Raw genomic sequence first — 21,784 nt, forward strand, 5'->3', positions numbered from 1 at the left:
GTACCAACGGTCAAAGACAGTCCTTCCAGCTGTCCCTAGTCAGCAACAAAATTTCTAAAGCAGCGAGAGATTGCCTAATTCAACCTGAAGGTGAGAGATTTCTCCCAAACACAAGTTTTCTGCATTATCTACAAGATGGCAACTAAATAATTCAAAACTTAACCAGATCTAGGTCACTGGCAGAGGTTTGTTTTTCAGCAAGATGTCCCAGAGAGATTGGCTACTTTTTCTTAATTTGTTGCTGAATTCCAACATCATACTTAAGGATACCCAATAGCAGATGGAGTGGGCGAGATGAGAAGTACGAAGGATACTGACAAAGGCCAACTTCAGCTCATCAGTGCTGGGCTCTGTCTTACTCTCGCAGAAGATATAAACTTCAGGTGCAGAGAAATCTTGTCTGTGACCGCTGAAGGTCTACAGAATAATTGTGAGAGATGTGCAAGAAGTCTCAGGTAATGCAAGCTGTCTTCTATTTGCAGTGCATGGATCCCCTCATGCACCTCTAGGGGTGCATGCATCTCCAAAAGAAGAGATTAGATTCAGCTCTTCCAGAGGATGAGTCCATAGAGTGACTTCTCTTCGTTGGATAGGGAAGGAGTTCTAATGGCAGTGCCACTGCTACATGGCTAGTAACCTTTCTGAGCTTCTCCTCAGGCTCATTAGGCATATGCAGTTCACAGGAGAATTGCAAAGGCAAATCTTTAACCCTGAAATATTTTTTGCATGTTTGCAGCCACTACAAGAAGCAGTCCAGGGTCCAGTGGTTGACCTTACTTTGGGGTATGTCATTTTTTTCCTCTCCTCTATTTATTTGCATGTAATAATTAGCAAGTTATATAGAGTCAGGAAACGGTGTCAGGACAAAGTTCAAACTAATTTCCCTATTAAAGGTCTTGCACAACCGTTTTTACAGCAGACCTTTAATGACTTGTTTAGTCCCGACACAAGGCTGAGATTACAGGTATTTTCAGGTAACCTGGGCAGGTCATCAATACATTCTAGAAAAAGAGTCTTCTTTTTCAGATTTCTTTATCAAAGGAGATTGCAAAGATTATGCTTGCTCCGGAGAAACTAGAAGGTGCTGGATCCTCAAAAGGATAAAAAAAAAAAATCACATGAAAAGCAATTTGTCTCTACTTAGCACATGAATAATTTCTCACAGCTGCTTTAGTACAAGCAAGCCACTTGCATCCTTAAGTACTAGAAATGCAACAAACTGTTAAATGTATAAGCTAGTATTAGGCATCTATCAACTTTATCACACCCGTACGTTAAAAATTACATATGAAATAAACAGTTTATTCCTTTGCTCAAGGTTTCCAGACAGATTAAGTCAACCCAGGGACAATAAACTTCAAAGAAACACTATGCAACAGCTTAAAAAGGTTGTATTTAGAGGAAGTACAAGCTCTCTAGCCATGAAGTATCCAACTTCCAAGAACCTGATCTGTGTAGGATACCTCAAACTGCACATAAGAACTGAGACATTAATACATTACGTTTTAAAATTCTAATATTTCATGCCTCACTCCCCAAATTCCATATCATATGTTCAGCAGAACAGCATGGGAAAGGATGAGAGATTTTAGATTAGAACTGTTCAATTTCTATCAGTCAAGGCCCTATGGATCTTGTGCAGATCCCATGCTGTCATATCAGTGTTTTTAAAGATTTTTTTCTTTTTAGTCGCTGACTTTAATGGGTGTTTTGTACCACTACTTTCTGCAGAATCAGACCTTCAATGAATCAGATGCTAATGTCTTCACTAGTTAAAACTTAACTGTCTGGGAGAGGTCAGTACAGCTACTGGCCCTATCCAAATCATTATCAGCAATTAAAGCTGAGACAGATATTCTCAAGATTCTTCATCTCTAAACTTCTGATTTCTTTCCCACCTAAAAACAGATGATAGGAGCAGAGGTCTGAACTTGAAAATCTGGAGTGTTGATTTTTTTTTTTTTTAACACCCTCCACTGCCTGCATGCCTCTCACACTGGCCCAGTAACTACCTCGTGATTCGATTGCTGTGCACACCATGAGCCATGTATTTGTAATATGCAACACCCTGGGACATGCAGCCATATCCACCAGCCACAGCAAAAGCCAAACAATGGAGCCACTGTTTCAGCCTTGCCTCCTGGCCCACCTTCTCAGCTCAGGTCTTTGCCTCTCAGCTTCCTGTCAGTGCTACTAGATCTGAGCAATCACTGCAGTTCTCCTTAAAGCTCCACTTTCTGGAGTCATAGACTGTTAACAAACATATAAAAAAAAGAATTCCTGTTTTCAGACTTGAGGTTTTGGAAGACAGGAAGACAACCAGAAGCACAACAGATGGTAAATTCTAACCCAAACTATTCTATGATCCTATGAGTCAGAATTTTTAAGCCAGCCACATAACTCTGGGCACCTAAGCATAGTTTGGGGGAGGTTGGGGAGAAGATATTTTTGTATATATTTGTACAACTGACAGCTTTTTACTGGCAGTGTCAGAGAGGCATAGTAAAAGCCTCCTGTTAACCTGCAAACATTTTATGAGATCTGCTCTTTGGATCATGGTGTTGCTCAACCTTAAAGTCAGACAGACTCCTATGTGTTTGTATAAGCCTCCAAGCTTCCTCATCGTGCACAGTTCTCCTCCTCCAAAGCAGGATGCCCTCCTTCCTGCACAGAGCTGGCAGCTGCCCACAAGCCAGCTAACCCTGCAGCAACAAGGCTGCTAACCACCTGCTCCAACAGCACTCCCACGCACAGGCTGGCACAGCAGACTCCTACCTAAGTACAGATTTTAACCAAAGCCACTCATCATGCAGCTCAGCTCTCTCCCCTTCCTCACACACACAGTCAGCTGTCACTCTTGCAGGGCAGGGGGATGCTGTAGCCATCCCCCCCCCCCACGCCCCATACTGCAGTTAAACCAAACAGCAGCCTTCCTGCTCTTTACTGCTACAAAGGATTGTACAGAAGAGGCCCGAGCACAGCAAAGCTGCCGTATCATACGGCACCAGCCAGCACCTTACAGCAAATATCCACCAGGCCATGGCAGCACACTGTCTTGGGGCATCAGTAAATTCTGGACATGTTCTAAAACACATGCTTGCCAGCCAGCACTGCACAGTGAGATCCCAATGCCTTGTTCTCACTTGACTTGTAGGCACCTGCAAGGCCCGGCTCTGCAGCAGCCCAGGGCTTGTTACACAGCTCTCTCCTGCCAAGGAACGGTTCCTGGTGGTTTATTTCCTGCCTGCCTTCATTCTTGTGGGAACAGGAGTCTGTGGCCACCCAGTTAGCCCTGCTTTGTGCTGGAGAACATGTAAAATCATGTCATCCTGTGGGATTTGCTAGCTCAGGTCTGCATTTGCCGATGCTTACACTATTTGAAGAATGTCTTAGCATTCACCTGGCTTTGACCGACATGAATGTTTCTGATCCATGCTGTTAAAGAGGGCTGCTAAAAATCTCTTCGCATACATTTGTGTCAAAGGACCATGATTCAAGCAAAGAAGCTGGCACAACTAGACAATGCTTGCGTGGCTTGGCACTTCCTGGCAAAATGGAAGTGCAAGCAGAGGCTGACATGCAATTGATCCTGGGCCAGAATTAGAATATTAAAGAAGCAGGGTTACATATAAACTCCCTGCAGCTTCATGATTTGGTCTAGAAAAGTTTGGTTTGGAGCTTTTGGATAAATTCAACCCCAAAAGCCAGAACGCAGATGCAGACCTGCAGGTCTACATCCTGCTGAATTACTGGCCACATTTCCAAAAATCGCCCAAATCACTGCCCTTAATTCTCCCATCAAGACTCACCTATTCTTCTAAGCTCTCCCACACACAGACCTCAGAACAAGGAATTTTTCACATTTCAGGAATAGTTTCAGCTGCAAGCTTTGGGTTTAGAAACTGGTCACAAAAGAGCTCTGGACCTCAGTCTCCTTGTCTGGTATTGCCCATTACAATTGGAGATAAGAGCATTTCCAAGACATGCACGCATGTGACCTGCCCCCAAATCTCAGTACACTCAGAGCTAAATTCCAGGATCACCACACTTAAAGGAAACTTTACACTCACCAGCGCCCAAGTCAGCAGTGCTGTCTGTGTGTGTGCTGGCTAACTGCTTCTCACAATTGCATTTTACTTCGGCAGGTCTGTGTTATTTTTCTGTGGCTTATGGCCATATGTTCAAGAGGAATAGTGCAGTGAGAATTAAAAGCTGTATGACTGCACAGAAGCATGCAGCATGTAACAGCTCTGTATGTGCACGCATACCTAGCACACCCCCCACACCCCCCCCCCCAATTAAGCACTGCACTTCAGTCAATGTCAGGCAGACAGTGCTCCCCAAGGGACATCAGTTTCTCCCTCCTGGGGTCTCTTGGCTGAAACAGGGCATTGAGTGGGTGTTCAGGGAGGGAGCTGCTGGCCACTCAGACCAGCAGTGCCTCCAGTTTGAGTGCACACAGGCAAGCTTCCCTCACTGTCCTCCAACACATGGCCTGGGATTCAAGATCTTGCATGTCAGCAAGTTTGACAGGTCACAGAGACATCTCACAGCCCAAAGGCATCCTGCTCTGATCTCAGGAACCCTGCCAAATCAAAGCTTTAATTTCTGGAGCATCCTCAAACCACTCTTCCTTTCAGCATGCCCTTCTCTTCCTTCCCTTCCTCCACTTCTAGCAGCACTGCATTCTGTGTACTCCCTGAGAGAAATAGGGCAAATATAACCTGATTAACCAAGGGGATTTGGGCAGGAAGGGGCAGGGGGGAGGGGCAAGTTTAATAGGCAGAGAAACACAGAGCCTTTTCCTCTCACATTAGCTCTTCACTATTCAATACTAGAAGTGTTCTGCAGTGACTCTGACTTTGGCATTTGCTATAAAAGCTTCTCATAAACTCCGTCTCAGCATGCAGATATCAAGAGAAAGAGAACATTCAGTCTGACAAGCTGAAATGTCTTTTAGGCTCCAGAGCCAGCCAGTAGCTTAAAATCATTTGAATGTGAGCCTGTGGCTCCATTTTAAAACATAAGGGTGCCTCCTGCCATTGTTCATCTATTGACAGTTTGAATTCAGTCTTTATTTGGCTAAGCTGACTTTGAAGCATGGTTTAGGAGTTAATGCAAGCTTTCTCCATTGCATGTACAGAAAAATCTCTGGCTGGCAGCAGTTCATACAGGCTCACATGAATGAGGAACATGTTACACAGGCTCTGGCTGCCCTCCAAGTCCATTTTTGTTATTCTATTTTCTTTCCATCCATTCTTGCTTGCTTACCACAAGACACAGATGTTTCAGGTTAGAAATGCAAAGCTATCTGCATGCAGAAAAGATGCATGACCTTCCAAGGAGCTATTTTTGTCTGCTCTTATATACCTAAAAACTCTTACAGAGAATATAGTCCTTAGGGAAATGACAGCTATCTTTTTTTTTTTTCTCTTGTTTCCTTTAGCTACCTTCTGCTTATAAAATAAAACTAAACAGAACAAAATTAAAAAGCCTAGGGTGTAGAAGTTTCTAAGAAATAAGACAACAACAACTTTCCCCTGGGGGATAGCTCCATGTCCACCCCAGCAGTACATATGATATAAACAGTATTAAAAATCTCTGCCTGGTAACCTCTCAGTACAGCACCTGCCTTTCACAGTCATGTGTGCCCACTTCCCACTTGCAAAGGCTCTGTGCTCACCCACAGAGAACTGCCAACAACCACCACAAAAACAAAGACCTAAAAGAGTACCTTGTGCAGAAACAGCCAATCTACTTTTCCCACCTGAGAACAGCGGAAAAGCTCAACCCTGTAACACAAGCCAAAGTCACCCCTTGGGACTGCTATCTTAAGGTTGCACCAGCACAGCTGCAGCTCTTTTGAAGAGCCTCAGGTGTGAACCAAGTGTGGGCACCGAAATGAAAGCAGCTGGTTGCCTACCTCCATCCTATTGCTAAGTTTGTGGAACTGCAAATTAAACTTCATCTTCCTTCTCCAAGGACCAGATAGTCATTTATGATATAATCATCTGCAGGCACACACATTTTCCATATTTACTGGGCATTATCTGAGAACACCAACATGAGATAAACTATGAGCTGTTGTGGCATCCAGGCTTCAAAAGGAGACTACAAAACTAGAATGTAATTCTCTCTTGATCTCTGGCCTTCTCACTTCAGTCCAGGCACAGAACTGGGTTTTATTCACAAGGACCCACAAAGAGCTACAGACACTAATACATACATTACAAGTTCCAGAAAATGTCAGGAGCTGTAAAAGTTATGCATTATAGCACTGATATCTTCAATTAAAGCTTTGAAGAGAGGTATCCTGAATGCTGAAGTGTGTCTTCCATGAAAACACAGACTGAACTGTTTTCAATGTCTAGGACTTCCTTGACCCTGTAAGTTTATACTGCTAAAGCAAAAGCCTCCTTTTGTAGAGTTCCAACTGTGACACTCCCATCTCCTAAATGGATGAAAGAGATAAAGGGACAAATTCACATCTTTGTTGCACACTGTCTCTATAGAGCAGGCAGGGCATTCAGTCTGTGTGTCTGTAATGTTGAGATGTACTCATAGTTTTCAATAGTGGTTACATGGCCCAGTAACTTCTCAGCCATAGGATGCTGAGTTTCCAGCAATATAACTTGGTATTTTGATTCACAGAAATGAAAGTTTGGTCACAGTGATTTTTGGATGGGAGAGAATATATAACCTGCTATAATTTTGAATACAAAGAGGGTCAAACACATAGGTAAAGAACTGCAATGCTAGAAGAGTATCTCCCTCTGTAGGGAAGGCAATACTGCGTCATTGAAAGCTTGTCTTTGCAGGACTCTTTAGCTCCTTACCCTAAGCTAACTGGCTTGTTGGCATGAGATGTGCTGAATGGGGATCCTGGAGAAATCAAACCTGACAGCTGCAGAATTAATGTGCATATTAAAATAAGGGCAAGGGGATCTCTGCTCCAGATGGAGTGCAGGGACATGCCTCTGACCTTTTGGTGCTAAACCTGCCTGCCCTCTTGACTGGCAAGTAGCCAGGCAGCAGCCTGCAGCCCTCCTCCTATATCTCTCCAGCTCCTTACTGTAATTTATAGAAAGTCTCCACTTACTGCACCCTGCTAGGCACTCAAGTACAAGTTAGGTAACAGTTACAGTTCTGCTACAGCCAGTTTAGAAAGCAGCAGCAAGGATGAATTAATGGTTACACTCCTCTTGACGTTCAACAGGCGCTGAACTGGATGAGATATTTTTGTGATTTTGTTAGGTGAAGACTGAACAGCAGCCCTTGTCCACAGGAGTCTTTCCATCTCTCTGACCATGTGATTAATTTGAGCATCCCATTTCCTTCAGTTCCTAAGTAACTGGGTAAGTCGTCAGAGTTGCATCAGGGAAAAGGGTTTGGCTTGGAGAATTCTGCACAGTGACTCATACTTCCATGAGTAAGCTAGGCAAATAAGCAAGCTAGCTTGCTTCTCTAAGCTTCCTCAGAGAAGTAAAGCAAAATCACATATTCTGCTTAGTCCAGCTATCTAGAGCAATGATTTAGGAAGCTATTGCAAGAAATAGATTTCTTCAGCTTTGTATTGAGAAAATCATTGCAAGAAATACAGTCTTTATCTATCTTTATCTAGTTTATCTAACTGAATGCATAACCCATTGTACTTATGTTGTACTTACAACAATATTGTACATTGTTGTACTCGCAAACATAACCAACCTTTTAAGGGGAAAAAGAAAAACCAGTGTTAACTTGTAAGGTCCAAGTATTGAAACATGTCTGCTAGAAAACAGTCTGCAATCAAAACCATACATCTGACAAAAGGGCATTGTGGAAATCTGGGATCTTCTGAAATTGACAATTATTTACATAGGTCTCCACATATATTACTGGTGCACATCTAAAAGTAGGTTGCAGAAACACATATGTATAAATACCCAGAAATGAGAATTGCATCAACTAGCCCCCTCTCAACAATGACAGTGCAAAGAAAAAGAGGGTGTGAAACAGCAAAAGCACTGGATCTTTGCAGTACCAGCATCCTTACCATAACATGCATGCATGGAAGCAGCCAAGGAGAGGGACCCAGAGGTATATGTACCATGGCTAACCAGTTATGTGCAGAGATACCTGTTAGTGCAAGCCAAGGTGAAACTCATCTTTTAGCTTTTAGTTTTCTTAGGAGGTCAGCTCAAATGGATTGATGTGGCTATGCTGTCCAAATCTGAAGAACACAAAATACGGATTCTTACGGAGTAGGAACCAACTTCCTATATCTTATGCTGATAAGTGTTTCAAAATAGCAAGAATTCTGGCTCTGGGAGCTTTTATGATGTGGGCAATTTAGCAGAATATACCAAACTTTTGATGCCAACCTCCATTTTGGAGTCTACATCTTTCTGGTTTAGGTAAAAATCCTCCATCGTTTTCATTTTGCTTTATGAAACTGAAGTGTTTCACAATTACCTAATACCTACAGTACCACCATCAGGTTGGTAGATAAAGACCCTTCCAATTTTACAAAGGAGAAATTAAGCTGTTAAAGCTAAAGGAAGTTGTTTAGGTCTCAGAATAAAAAAAAAGGAAAGACAGGTTTGAAACATGATATAGCTATGTCTAGTGCCAGGTCTTTCCCTCACACACTGACATATGAAAGCAAAGCTCTTGATGATGTCAGAGCAAAAGCAGGACTGATCGTGCTGGGAATAACACTTACGATTTTTAGAGGCAGGTTAGACCTCAAATCTCAGGTGGAGCAGAGAGATTCCACTAACCTTTCAAGGGCCATTCAGCATTAGCGGTGGCTTTGGGTTACTGCTAATCTCCTAGCTGAGCTGTGGCTCATACAGCAAGTATGCGCAGGTCATGGTTTGGTGTCGTTATTCACCCCAGCAGCACCATGAGATTTGGCTTAGTCTGTCATGAGTCAGGACCTGAGTAAATAGCAAATGTAGAAATTAAATATCATCATATAAAACCTTTTGTATACTAGCAATATTGAGAGAAATTTACTAGCACTTTTATTGAAAATACCACACACATTGAACTCACCTTATATAGCTGTCTTTGGACTTTATTTTTGTGCTAAAGGTTTAATCAGTATCTTATAGTTTAAAAACAAACATAGTGTTTAATGAGAATGTACATCGTTTCCCTCTGTTATCAAACAATGCCTGATCAAATGCCACCTTTTCACTGGCCAGTGAAAAGGCCATTTGTAACTCCTGGAATAAAAATACAAATGTTTCCATATCCAGCAACTTCTTTATTTTTCATGTTTAATCTTGGATGGCCACACACACAGAGTAGCAGTCATATGCTCAGTGTCCAAATGGAGACCATTAACAAGTGGTGTCCCTCAGGGGCTGGTGTTGGGACCAACCGTGTTCAACATCTTTCTCGGTGACATGGACAGTGGGATTGATGTGCTCCCAGCAAGTTTGCCGATGACACGGTTGATCAGTTGATACGCTGGAGGGAAGGGGATGCCATCCAGAGGGACCATGATATGCTTGAGAGGGGGGCCAATGCCAACCTCATGAAGTTCAGCCAAGCCAAGTACAAGGTCCTATACCTGGGTCGTGGCAATCCCAGGCACAGCTACAGGTTGGGAGGAGAAGAGATTCAGAGCAGCCCTGCAGAGAAGGACTTGGGGTGTTGCTCAACGAGAAACTTAACATGAGCCAGCAGTGTGTGCTCGCAGCCCAGAAAGCCAACCATAGCCTGGGCTGCATCAAAAGGAGCATGACCAGCAGGTCAAAGGAGGTGATCCTGCCCCTTTACTCTGCTCTTATGAGACCCCACTTGGAGTACTGTATGCAGTTCTGGTTTCCTCAATGTAAGAAGGACATGGAACTGTTGGAGCAAGTCCAGAGGATGATCAGGGGACTGGAGCACCTCCCATATGAAGATAAGCTGAGAAAGTTGGGGCTGCTCAGCCTGGAGAAGAGAAGGCTGTGTGGAGACCACATACCAGCCTTCAATATCTGAAGGGGGCTGGAGAGGGACTCTTCATTAGGGACTGTAGTGATAGGACAGGGGGTAATGGGTTCAAACTTAAACAGGGGAAGCTTAGATTAGATATAAGGAAGATGTTCTTTACTCTGAGGGTCGTGAGGCACCGGAACAGGTTGACTAAAGAAGTGGTAAATGCTCCATCCCTGGCAGTGTTCAAGACCAGGCTGGACAGAGCCTTGGGCAACATGGTCTAGTGTGAGTTGCCCCTGCCCATGGCAGGGGGGTTGGAAGCAGGTGATCTTAAGGTCCTTTCTAACCCTAACCATTCTATGATTCTATGGATCTGTGAAAGCTCATATGGAAAAGAGGGCATGCAGGCTGAAGAAGGACCAAGTTTCTCCAGAGAGGCCCTATCACATTTCAAACATTCCCATCACTCTATCAACACCACCTCCTACCTGTGATGAAAGGCAGCATGAAAAAAGAAGAGGAAGAATAAAACTCCTTATGCATACAAGTGAGGAACCTTATCCATACAAGTGAGGAAAGTCGGCCCCATCCCTACAATCAAAATCACTTAAAAGAATACATACAGACCTGGCCTCCATCTTCTAAGTGCAAGAAAAATGCCCTTAATTTACCCACTGAGTTCTGTTTGTGTTGTTCTGAGCCTTCTCTGATTGAAGCTTTCTCAGGCAGAAAATCAATGTCAATCATGCCACATGACTGCTCTCCTCCTGAGCATCTACCACTGCTACTAAGATCACAAAGAACACACAAAAGGAAAAATTTGGCAGTTGCAGCCTTCTTCAAAACACAAAACTGGGAGGAGTGGATGATACACCAGAAGGCTGTGCTACCATACGGAAAGACCTGAACAGGCTGAATTGTTGAGCAGAGAGCTGGGCAGAGAGCATCCTGATGGAGTTTAACAAAGGCAAGTGTAGGGCCCTGAACCTGAGTAGGAGTAACCTCATACACCAGTACAGGTTAGGCGTTAACCTGCTGGAAAGCAACTCTGCAGAGAAGGACCTCGGAGTCCTGGTGGCTAAGGTAACCATGAGCGAGCCATGTGCCTAGGAGGCCAACAGTATCATGGGCTGCATTAGGAAGGAAGATTGCTGCTAGCAGGTTGAGGGAAGTGATCCTTCTCCTTTGCTCTGCTTGGGTGAAGCAGCATCTGGAGTACTGTGTCCAGTTCTGGGCTCTTCAGTACAAGAAAGACAAGGAACTACCAGAGAGGGTCCAGCAGAGGGCTACAAATATGATTAGGGGATTAGAGCATCCCTCTTATAAGAAAAAGCTGAAAGAGCTGAGCTTATTTAGCATGGAGAAGAAACAACAGAGATCTCACCAACGCATACAAATATTTTAAGGGCAGGCATCAAAAAGATGGAGCCAGCCTCTTTTCAGTGGTGCCCAGTGACAAAATAAGGGGCAAGGGGCACAAACTGAAACACAGGACATTCCATCTGAACGCGAGGTCTTTGAGGGTGGCAGAGCACTGCAACAGGCTGCCCAGAAAGGTTGTGGAGTCTCCTTCTCTGGAGATATTCAAAACCTGTCTGGACACAATCCCGTGCAACCTGGTGTAGATGAATCTGCTTTGGCAGGGGAGGCTGGACTAGGTGATCTCCAGAGGTCCCTTCCAACCCCAACCATTCTGTGATTCTGTGTGATTCTGTGAAAATACCACTTACTCTACATTAGTTAAATATTTTTAAAATGCTCATTGATCTATCCAGCCAGTCTTGCCTTAGAAGCCTCTTATTTTACATTTAAACTCTTCAGAAGTAAAATATTTTAGAGGGAGAAAATATTTCTTCTTAATCATCATTCCTGTCAAATGTTAATTTTCTGTCCTGCCAGATGCCTGGAACCCAAACTTTGGATAAAATGTTTAGTCCCATTCATACAAAGCCACTGTAAATACAGATTCCTGGGATGCAAAATTAAACTTCCTAATCCATCCTTGAGAATTCTGATACAAGATGCTCAGTGAACCCAGCATAACAGAGAATGACAGAACTATGTTATATGGTTTCCTTTTATTCTGCAATCATGCGGTGTTAGGCTTACTCAGCATCCACCTGCACTTTCCCTTCCTTAGCTACTGGTCTTCTATTTCATGACATATCTCACAAGCATCACTCATTCCCCAAGCTGCAGCAAGACACAAGACGCTTCTAGTTTTTCAACTGATGGGTCATTATATTTAATTTCCTTTGGTGGAAGTGCTGATTGTTATAATAAGAATCAGAATTCTTTATTTTTCTGACATGTTTCATACAAACCTCCTTATTCTATGTTTGAAGATTTTTTAGATGTTTTCTCACCTTTGTTTTAGTTTCTTTTGTTTTGCCAAAGGACTGTCAAAGAAACGATGAGGCTTTGGGCTACCATTCCTGTCAGATCACCACAGCAGAAGGGAACTGTCACTGGGATAGGCTGTGACAAGGTGTTAGCTGCCCTAAATAGAAGCATAAACTTCCTTCAGTTGTAAAGCAGAGTTTGGTAGATAAGTACAAGCCTTTGGTGTGATGAAATGTATCTATCCTCACACCATCTGCTCTGGTCTAGCATGACCAAGGGCCTTGTTTTACACTTGCATGCATTGTGAGTTTGATGAGGTCTGGGGAGATCAGGACCTGCATGGCAAACTCCTCAGGGGTAAATTAGCTGAGTCTAGTGATTGAGAAGTACACTATCTAAAATGACTTTAGAAGACAGAAAAGACATCCCAAACAAAACACAAATGGAAAGGCTGATATGGGAAGAGGAAGACAAAGGAATTAAAGGAAGGCCTGTCATAGCAAGATAAGAACCTCAAAAGTCAAGTACATCCTAGAAACTGCAAATAGATATTGACAAAAATCAGTTAGAGTTAGAATCCCTGAAGGAAACTAAGACAAACATCACAAAGGTACCACAGCTACACTAAACAATAAGTAAATAAATAAAAATAAAAGACAGTGGGATCATATTCCTGTCTGAGGCATCACTGACAAGACTGTCTAAAACACTGCATGCAGCCAACTCTCAAGATAAAACCATTCAAACAGAAAGAGTCCCATAGAAAGGACATCCCAATACCTGCCTCATGAAGGCTGAAAATGTTTAGCTTATGTAACTTAACAATCAGTGGGAATAGGATATGTAAATAAATGGAAAGGGCAAGTAAATGCCAGAGAAGGTTTTCCTATAACAAAACACCAAACATCTATAGATTTGAATGGAAATCAGAAGCAGTTTTCTAACCAACACACAAGAGGCTCTACCCAGAACCCAAAAGGCTTGTGGCGGTGCTGAGGAGGAAGGAGCACAAAGTTTGCCACCCTCTACCTCAAGCTTAGTATGAGCCCGCCTAAAAGGCCCTGAAGAAGCCCGCCTTAGCTTCCCTCACGGTGCCGACTGTTACGGGCAGAACATTCCAGAGCGGTCCTTAAAGGGCCGAACGCTACCACCCCCCTCACCTCATGCATCCCCCCACCCCTTTCGCTGCTCCCATGCCAGCCCGGCACAGCTTCCCCCTCCCGCCCTCTGCTCTCCTCTCCATCCCGACGTGTCAGCGTGCACGTCTCCACCGCCGCACTCCGCCCGCTGTAACGTCAGCTGCCCGGCCCCTATTTAAGGCAGCGGCCGGCTTCCCCCCCCCCGCCGTTACAGCCGTCGCCACGGTCGGTAGAGGCTGCCCGGTAGGTGCGATCGTGTTTCGCGGGTTAATGCGGGGGAGGGAGAGTGCTTGAGGCGCGGGAGGAAGGAGGAATGTGGGAGCTGCTGTCCCAGACTCTCCGGGAAGGGACTCAGACGAGCAGGAGGCGCCGGGAGGACCGTGGTCCTCTCGGCCCCTCCTGCTCGACCAAGTTTACCCCTGCTGCGGCGCTACCGGGCTTTGGAATTAATCCCGGCGCCTTGTTGGGTGCGGCGTAGGGAGGTACCACGCCCTGTTCAGCGGCCTTGTGCAACATGCGTGATTGCCACGCATCTCTTCCCCCCACGTCCTTAAGATAGCATTGCTCCCCAATCCCCTTTCAGCCTCCGTTGCTACCCCTAATCGAGAGTGCTTCTGCAAAGGAAGCGCTGCTTGCGTTTGAAATACGCACCCCTGCTCCTAGCTGTCCTCTAACCTGCTTCTTTCAGGAGTGTTCTAAATGCCCAGAATTTGTAGTGCCAAGTGTAACTAAGAGATGCCTGAGTGTGCTTCTTTGCCAGCTCTGCAGACTAAAGTACTTACAGTGCAAGGGGAGAACTCGGCACGTGGAGAGAGTGTGCACTATAGGGGGCCATGTTTATGGAGACTTCTGCAACCGAACAGTGATGTTGGTGTTGCATGTTGGTTAGATTTTCCTAAATACGGGTACTGGTGGTTTCCAACCCCACGCTCCAACCTGTCCCCCTGCCGCAGCTCACAGCCCTTAACTGCTCTGCCAACGCTGCCTGGCCTTTTGTGCTCAGACCGAGCTGCTGCTTGTTCACACTAACTTGAGAATCACGTTGTGGCTGTACTTGCATCAATCTGTGAGGCTGCCGCTGCCTCTAGCCCTTCCTGGCAGGGCAGAAGCTGTGCTGCTGCCAGCACCATCCGGGAAAGCACCGTGTAGTCTCCTGCAGAGAGCCTGGTGTGAAAGCTCAATACTCCATCTCCATTGTGCCATTTCAGCACACATGTAGCTGTAGGATCAGAGCCCATATAACTGCTGTGCAGCTGGTCGCTAAAAAATAATTGAGGATGGGAGAGATGGTAACATGAGACTGCAGTTGCTTTAAAACAAATTCATAAATGTTGACTTTGAGGATCACACTGTACTTAAGAAGGGTTTGCCTAAGTGTTGAACAGCTTCACCTCAGGAAAGGCTTCAGGGCAGAGAGTACTGGTTTTTCAGGGCAGGAGAGTGCAGACTGCCAGACCATGCTGTGCTTAGAAGTACTAAAATGGCTTCCTGTACCTAAATGTAATATGGATGATCATTTAGAACATTCCACTAATGCGTCTGGAGTGTCACCCAGCTATATAATCAGCGGTTCTCAGGCTGTGAAAGGGAAAGCTACAATGAGCTTAAACAGTGCATTGTCATTAATAATTAATTTTTTCAATCATTTTTCAGTACTGCCAGACTATTTAGGTGTGTGATGTATATCCATTTCCTTATTATCCTGGAACAGAATCCATCTTTGCTTGATACTCTGACATCAGTAAAAGCTCCAGAACTTGAGAAATAATCTGTTGCTTTCCTGTCAGCAGTGCACCATGTCTCTCAAGGATCAGCTCATCCACAATGTCCACAAACAGGAGCAGAGTCATGCCCACAATAAGATTAGTGTGGTTGGCGTGGGGGCAGTTGGAATGGCCTGTGCTATCAGCATCCTGATGAAGGTAAGCATCAAGCTTAGCAGCACAGTTGTGACTGAGGCCTAAAAGAGAGGCAAAAAGTAATCTCCCTTGTTAGACAAATTGGGCTAGCACACCAGGTGAACTTCCAGTTGTACATTCCTTTGTTTGAGCCTGAAATGAAGCAGCAGCCATTAAGCAACTGACAGAGAACAAACCTTGTAAACCAAGTTTACTCCAATATAAGACAGAACATGCTTTATGTATCATTTTGACTTAAGAGCTGCATTTGCCTTTGAATGACTTCCATGCTCTAAGTTGGAGTCCTCTAGCACTCTAAACATAAACAACTGATGAGTCATTTTGTCTAAAGCAGAGTGTGCAGTGGAATAATTCTTTGCCATGTAGACTGGAAAAAATTGTCCTAGACACTCTGAATGACTTGCCCTCTGCATTTCATTATGTTGAAAATGCTGTGGTTAACACCAGACTTGATTTTCTTAACTGCAAAATAGGTTGCTTATGAACAGCTATTAAATTATTCTTCATTATTGTCCTGCTAAATTGGAGAAGTATTCCACAAAAAATGCAGGTGTGAAAAGTACAAAACTAACTCAACAAAATAGATTAAAGTACTCTGGGAAGAAGTAAGATGTTACAGATGAGCAAAACTGCTTAGAGATCACTGCTTTTAAAGCAATTGTAGCTTCACAGTTTACGAATTGGGTACTTTTGCTCAGAGGCAATAAGCTTACTATTTAATCTTGATCTCTCATAGGACTTAGCTGATGAACTTGCCCTTGTTGATGTTGTGGAGGACAAGCTCAGAGGAGAGATGCTGGATCTCCAGCATGGCAGCCTCTTCCTTAGGACGCCAAAGATCGTCTCTGGGAAAGGCAAGTAGTTGGCTCCAATGTGCTCATTATTTCCATCCAAATGGAGATAGCCACTTCAGATCTCAAAGTGGTCATCCAAGTCCAACACTTAGCCTGTCATCCTGATTGTTAGGAGGAAAGGGCATTTATTTTGTTCTCCTACAGAAGTATTACTCAGCTGACATTGTTTCTTGTACTTTAAGGCCAGTCCAACTAGGAATCCTGTTCCAGAGTTCACCAGTCAGTACAGAAGGATGAATTTGTTAAGTACTCCTGCACCTTTGAGAATTTTATTTCACAGCCAGTTAACCTCTAAATGCATTAATGCTTGCTTCTTATTTCTGATAGCTTTAAGTTCACTGAAAAACTGACTAGGGCAAATGCTAACCACCTCATACCCAAATTAATGTGCAGCTACAGTGTCCACAGGTAGTAGGTTACAAGGGCAGTGCTGACTTCCTCTTCTACCCAGCAACTTGCACTGGATGCTGTCCTGATGGCTAGCCCTATACCCATCTATGCCTGAGAAGTAGTGGAATGCCACTGCCACATTCTGCATGTTAAGATTAAGTGCCCTTAAGGTTGCCACTTGTGCCAATGAGCCACAGTCTTCTACAGGAAAACTTCCAGTAGAAGCAAAGTCTAGAGTAACAGTTATCAAGAGAAGTTTCACACTCTCAAACTTGAGAATTTTAGATGGGCATCGATACTAAAAGGAACCACAAACTCCTGTTCTGAACCATATGCAGAAAGAGGTCATGTTTGATGTAGCCTGTTGTCTGCAGATTACAGTGTGACTGCACACTCCAAGCTGGTCATCGTCACTGCTGGTGCCCGTCAGCAAGAAGGAGAGAGCCGCCTTAATTTGGTCCAGCGCAACGTGAATATCTTCAAATTCATCATTCCCAATGTTGTTAAATACAGTCCTGACTGCAAGCTGCTTATTGTCTCAAACCCAGGTTTGTCCTGTATTGCCTTAATAAAAGGATTTGGTTTACACAAAGTGTTTTATTCAGTAAGGTGGCATTAGTATACTAATATGACCAAGCATAGGCTTTTAGAAAATACTTGTGCTACGTAGTGGGAAGCGTCATCTTCCTTCTCTACACTCAGCAAGCTGGTCCTCTGAGAAGTGAAGTTCCCTCCTGCTTGGGTCTTCATTTGCTTTTAAGTGTTAGCACAGAACACAGTAAGGGGCACTGATAATTGCATGCATAGCATTAACAGCCCCTCAATTCTGCCTCGAAAACAGTCATTATGTTAGCTCACTGTAGGGCCTCACCATATGCATTGCTTTATGCTCTGTTCAGCATAACTAGCATGCAGATAAAATCGCTACAGATGAATGGAAGATAGCAGCCTAGTTATCAAACTGAGTGGCATTTGTTAGCCTTTCTGTTCTACTTACAGTGGATATTTTGACCTATGTGGCCTGGAAGATCAGTGGCTTTCCTAAACACCGTGTTATTGGTAGTGGCTGCAATCTGGACTCTGCCCGTTTCCGCCACCTCATGGGAGAAAGACTGGGTATCCATCCTCTGAGCTGTCATGGATGGATTGTTGGAGAACATGGAGATTCCAGTGGTAAGGGTGAAATCTGTCTGGCTGTTTCATGTAATTTTTTTCCCCTGATACTTTCTTTGCAAGAAAGATCTCTACAAGCTACGGCAAAATATTGCTTAAACCTTTGCACTGCAGCACCTTACAACTGCAAGTCCTGCTTTAAGTCTTCTGCTTCATAGAGTAACCCTAGATGATCTACATTTGACCCAGGTTTCTCTACTTAGAAAAGGTCGTAACTGTAATGTGAGGAGGCTTAAAAGTTCTAGGCTAAGTTGTTCCCATAACTCTCTCAAAAAAAAATAAAAATGCAAGAGTGTAAAGGTCTCTGCAAGGGACTTCCAGAAATCTCCACTGGACCTACTGGTAGTCACTCAGTTGTCTCTACTGGCATCTCTTGATTACTTCAAAACTATATATAGGAAATGAAGTGCAGAGGCAAGTCTAGAGGATGGCAGGATGTGCAACTTTATCCTTGCTTAACCCTTAGCAGCACCAGAGCAGTACTGTCTGCTTCCTGACACTCAGGACTCACTTGGAATCGACTCTGTATTTTGCAGAGGTTTCTCAAAATAAGAAGTCCTTTATTGTCATTTTAGTTCATGTTGCCTGGGCATTTTGCTTTAAAAAAGGTGCATTCAAACCTTATGACATCATATATAAAGATGTTCATATGCTCCTAGGTTCTCAGCCTGCAGTTGGCCTCATAGGTCACTATATTTGAAGTCTAAATCATAGTGATGTGCACTGCAGATTAATCCAACTAGATCTTGTGTTAACTGTTGATTTGAGGACAACAAAACTAAGTTTTCTTCTGAGATAATTAATCTATATGCAATTCTCAGTACCTGTCTGGAGTGGCGTGAATGTTGCTGGTGTGTCCCTGAAGGCTCTTCATCCAGACCTGGGAACTGATGCAGACAAGGAACACTGGAAGGAGGTCCACAAGCAGGTGGTGGACAGGTAAATGCTTGTTTTTCTTTTAAAACAAGAAGCAAGTGCTAATGATCTACAGCATCTCTGAACTGCAGTGTCCATATCTGGATTCATAAACACTGTAGTAACCCAAAACAAATCTGAAGATGTAGACATAATAGAACTTGAACTAATATTTTAAGGAATAATGCAAATTTGGCAGAGTTAAATTTTTCACTGTTAATGAACTTTAGGCAAGTGATTTAACTTCCAAGTTTTCTATGTAACTGCAGGTAGTATAAAATTAAAACGGTATCCTTCAGTCTTCATTTTAGTTCTGTCAGCAAATCAGCCAAGTTTCTGATGTATTCAGTTCGATTAAGGCCTCTCCAAAAGCCCTTCTTACAAACTTTGCACTATTGTAGTTGATGGTACTTGTTTAATGAGTAACTTTGTCTCCACAGTGCCTATGAGGTCATCAAACTTAAGGGGTACACATCATGGGCTATTGGCCTGTCTGTGGCAGATCTAGCCGAAACTATTATGAAGAATTTGAGAAGAGTGCACCCGATCTCTACAGTTGTTAAGGTGAGCAGCCCCCCTTATGCTGACTTTTGTCTTACTGAGAACTAAACCTTGGGAATTCTGAAGAACAGTGATCACTTTCCAGTTTAACTTCAAATAAGTTTGAGTTTTCCTGATAGGATATTCTGTAAATTACACATACACAGCCTAGCCTAACTGTCCTTACTTCCTTTTCAGGGCATGCATGGAATAAAAGAAGATGTCTTCCTAAGCGTTCCTTGTGTACTAGGCAACACTGGCATCACTGATGTAGTGAAGATGATCCTAAAACCTGAGGAAGAGGACAAATTAAGGAAGAGTGCAGATACACTCTGGGGGATCCAAAAGGAACTACAGTTTTAAATCTCTCTATGTAGTTCACTCTCTGCAGTTTAATGGGTTTAGTGGTTTGTCTTATGTTGCACTTCCCAAGTAGGTCAAATCTTTCAATGTATGTATCTCAACTAGAACACACGAAAAGCTGAAATCTGAACAAATGAGTTTCCTGAATATAGCATTAGGAAACTATTCTAGGGTTTTCCCTGTTCACAGACACCCATGTTCTTAGCCAGAGCTAGGTAACTTAGTCTTGTACAGTGATATAGTATGACAGAAATCCAGCATTCAAAGCAGCACTGTCTGGAAAAGCCCTTTCCTTTTCCTCATGTCGCTTAACGTTGCTTCAGAACAGTAAGTAACTTAATTATTACACAATGTGAAACCAAAGACTATTTTCTTGCAGTTAAAGGATTGTTAAGCCAATTGACCAACCTTCCCTGCCAGCTAAATAGCTTAAATATTTCACTGTTGGTAGGTCCAAATGTATTTTCCTAACACTGCTTTGGAATTTATGTATAATTTTTTTAGTGAATCTTATTTTTGTGTACTATATCAGCCTAGTTGTAAGTCTGTCTCCTAAGCACGTTTAAAAAAACATTAAGGTTTCTGTGCACAACAAGACAGTGACTGTCCAACACCGAATAAACCACAAACTTTTTTTCTGTCTCCTTGTCTTCCTTTGTGGCCCTTTGTCTCCAAAATGCACATATCTAAATCAAACAAACAATTCTATTTCTTCAGTCACAGTAACTCAAACCTCACCTGTGTAATAATGTTTTGTGTACAGGTACTCGGTTGCAGGCTCCAGCTCATGTATTTATGCAGTGAACTTTCTTAACAGGCTCAAAGTAGGAATGAAGAAAACAGTAACAGAAGTATTTAAATACTTGGAACTTATACTTGATTTCCATCTTAATACAAAGGAAAGAGGCTCTACTGACATTGTTAGGGGAGTGAAGAAATAATGCAACTAAAGCAAGTGTCTGCCTTACGTGTGTGCACAAAAATGCATATAGAAAGAAATCTCTCACAGTCAAGTACTTCACATCCACAGACTGTCAGCTTGCTGCATCTCAGCTGCAGTTGCAGCCAGGCACAGAAACAGTAACCAGAGTTACTCCTCAAAGCCCACAGTAAGCTAGAGAAGGTGATTAATTCTTCCTCATCAATAATATATTAAAACATACTTCATTACAATGAAGAGGGAAAGGCCTTATTCTTAGTTTTTTTTCTAACATTAGGCCACAGCATGTAGCTTAAGAATGGAAACAGATCACCTGATTAAGTCCAGGGCAGATTTGGGTTTTGTACTTCTCAGAACAAAGTATTTCAGAGCAAGCTCAAAATGCAGTAATGAAAAGCTGTAGCTACTATTCTGCTTTGTCTTGTATCTTATGTGACCAAAATGATAGCACCTGGAAAGAGAGTACATAGCAAGTGACTATGAAGAGTCATGTTTTATGCAGGTGACAGAAACATGTCAGGAAGCCATTTTCAAAGCTTTCAGAAGATCCACAGGACTTAAATTGTTTACTACATGAGGTGTCACCTATCTTTCTAATAACTCCAACCTTTTCAGATCCAGTGGTAACATGACAACCACTCAGTTTTGAGCCCCAGCAGTTACTGCACTTCAGTTTTCAAGCTAGCTTTGCTGTGGCAGCCTACAAAGGCAAACAGAAAAAGACAACAGCATGCTCTTGAGGTGACAAGAGCAGCACCACGCATCCCTACAGCACTCCACGCTGGGAGATGCTCTGTACAACATACCTTCTTTGAAGACAGTGCAGTGTTTAACCACCAGGCTTGTCACTACAAGGTCTGTCTCAGCAAACAGCCCAAACACATGCTTCCTGTGGCATCCTGGTGTGTTGTGTTTTCTGTCTTGCAAATACTGTGGCAGCCTTTCTTTTGCCTAGCATTTTCTAGTGGAAAAATGCAACATATGTCGAGGCTTCTTAACACACCGTAAGGTATACTCCACAATGACCATGATATGATGGTAGAATAGGCAAGTCAATACAACAGTTACTAAACTCACTTCAAACAATCCCTGGATGTCAACAGCTAGGTCAAACAAGAGGGCCTTGAAATTTCAAGTTTTCTGCTTTCACTGGTCATAACAGTGAGTTACACTGAAACCCGAATTCTTCCAGTTCAGGACAGAAATGTCTTCCAAATCTCAGAAGTGAAAGTATGGTTAAGCTGACACTGCATAAGCCAGGCCTTGTTTGTAAAGAAAGTGCACTGTACACAG

The 21,784-nt window shown here is 43.3% G+C and overlaps 1 protein-coding gene and 1 long non-coding RNA gene across 2 annotated transcripts; both read left to right on the forward strand.

The window, feature by feature from the left end:
- Positions 1-8,269, forward strand: LOC133274190 (uncharacterized). The gene is made up of 3 exons (XR_009745058.1): positions 1-455; positions 7,217-7,355; positions 8,162-8,269. It is a non-coding gene; the product is annotated as an uncharacterized LOC133274190 (long non-coding RNA).
- A 6,843-nt stretch (positions 8,270-15,112) lies between these two features.
- On the forward strand, positions 15,113-20,185 carry LOC133274191 (L-lactate dehydrogenase A chain). Its single transcript, XM_061463031.1, has 7 exons — positions 15,113-15,319; positions 16,053-16,170; positions 16,935-17,108; positions 17,560-17,733; positions 18,555-18,672; positions 19,089-19,212; positions 19,387-20,185. The coding sequence occupies exons 1-7, from the start codon at positions 15,194-15,196 to the stop codon at positions 19,549-19,551; spliced, it is 999 nt and encodes a 332-aa protein (XP_061319015.1). The 5' UTR covers positions 15,113-15,193; the 3' UTR covers positions 19,552-20,185.
- Positions 20,186-21,784: the final 1,599 nt, after the last annotated feature.

Source organism: Pezoporus flaviventris, unplaced genomic scaffold, assembly GCF_033815535.1.
Source record: "Pezoporus flaviventris isolate CSIRO_AGI_PZ_B2104156 unplaced genomic scaffold, CSIRO_AGI_Pfla_v1 ptg000036l, whole genome shotgun sequence".
NCBI lineage: Eukaryota > Metazoa > Chordata > Aves > Psittaciformes > Psittacidae > Pezoporus > Pezoporus flaviventris.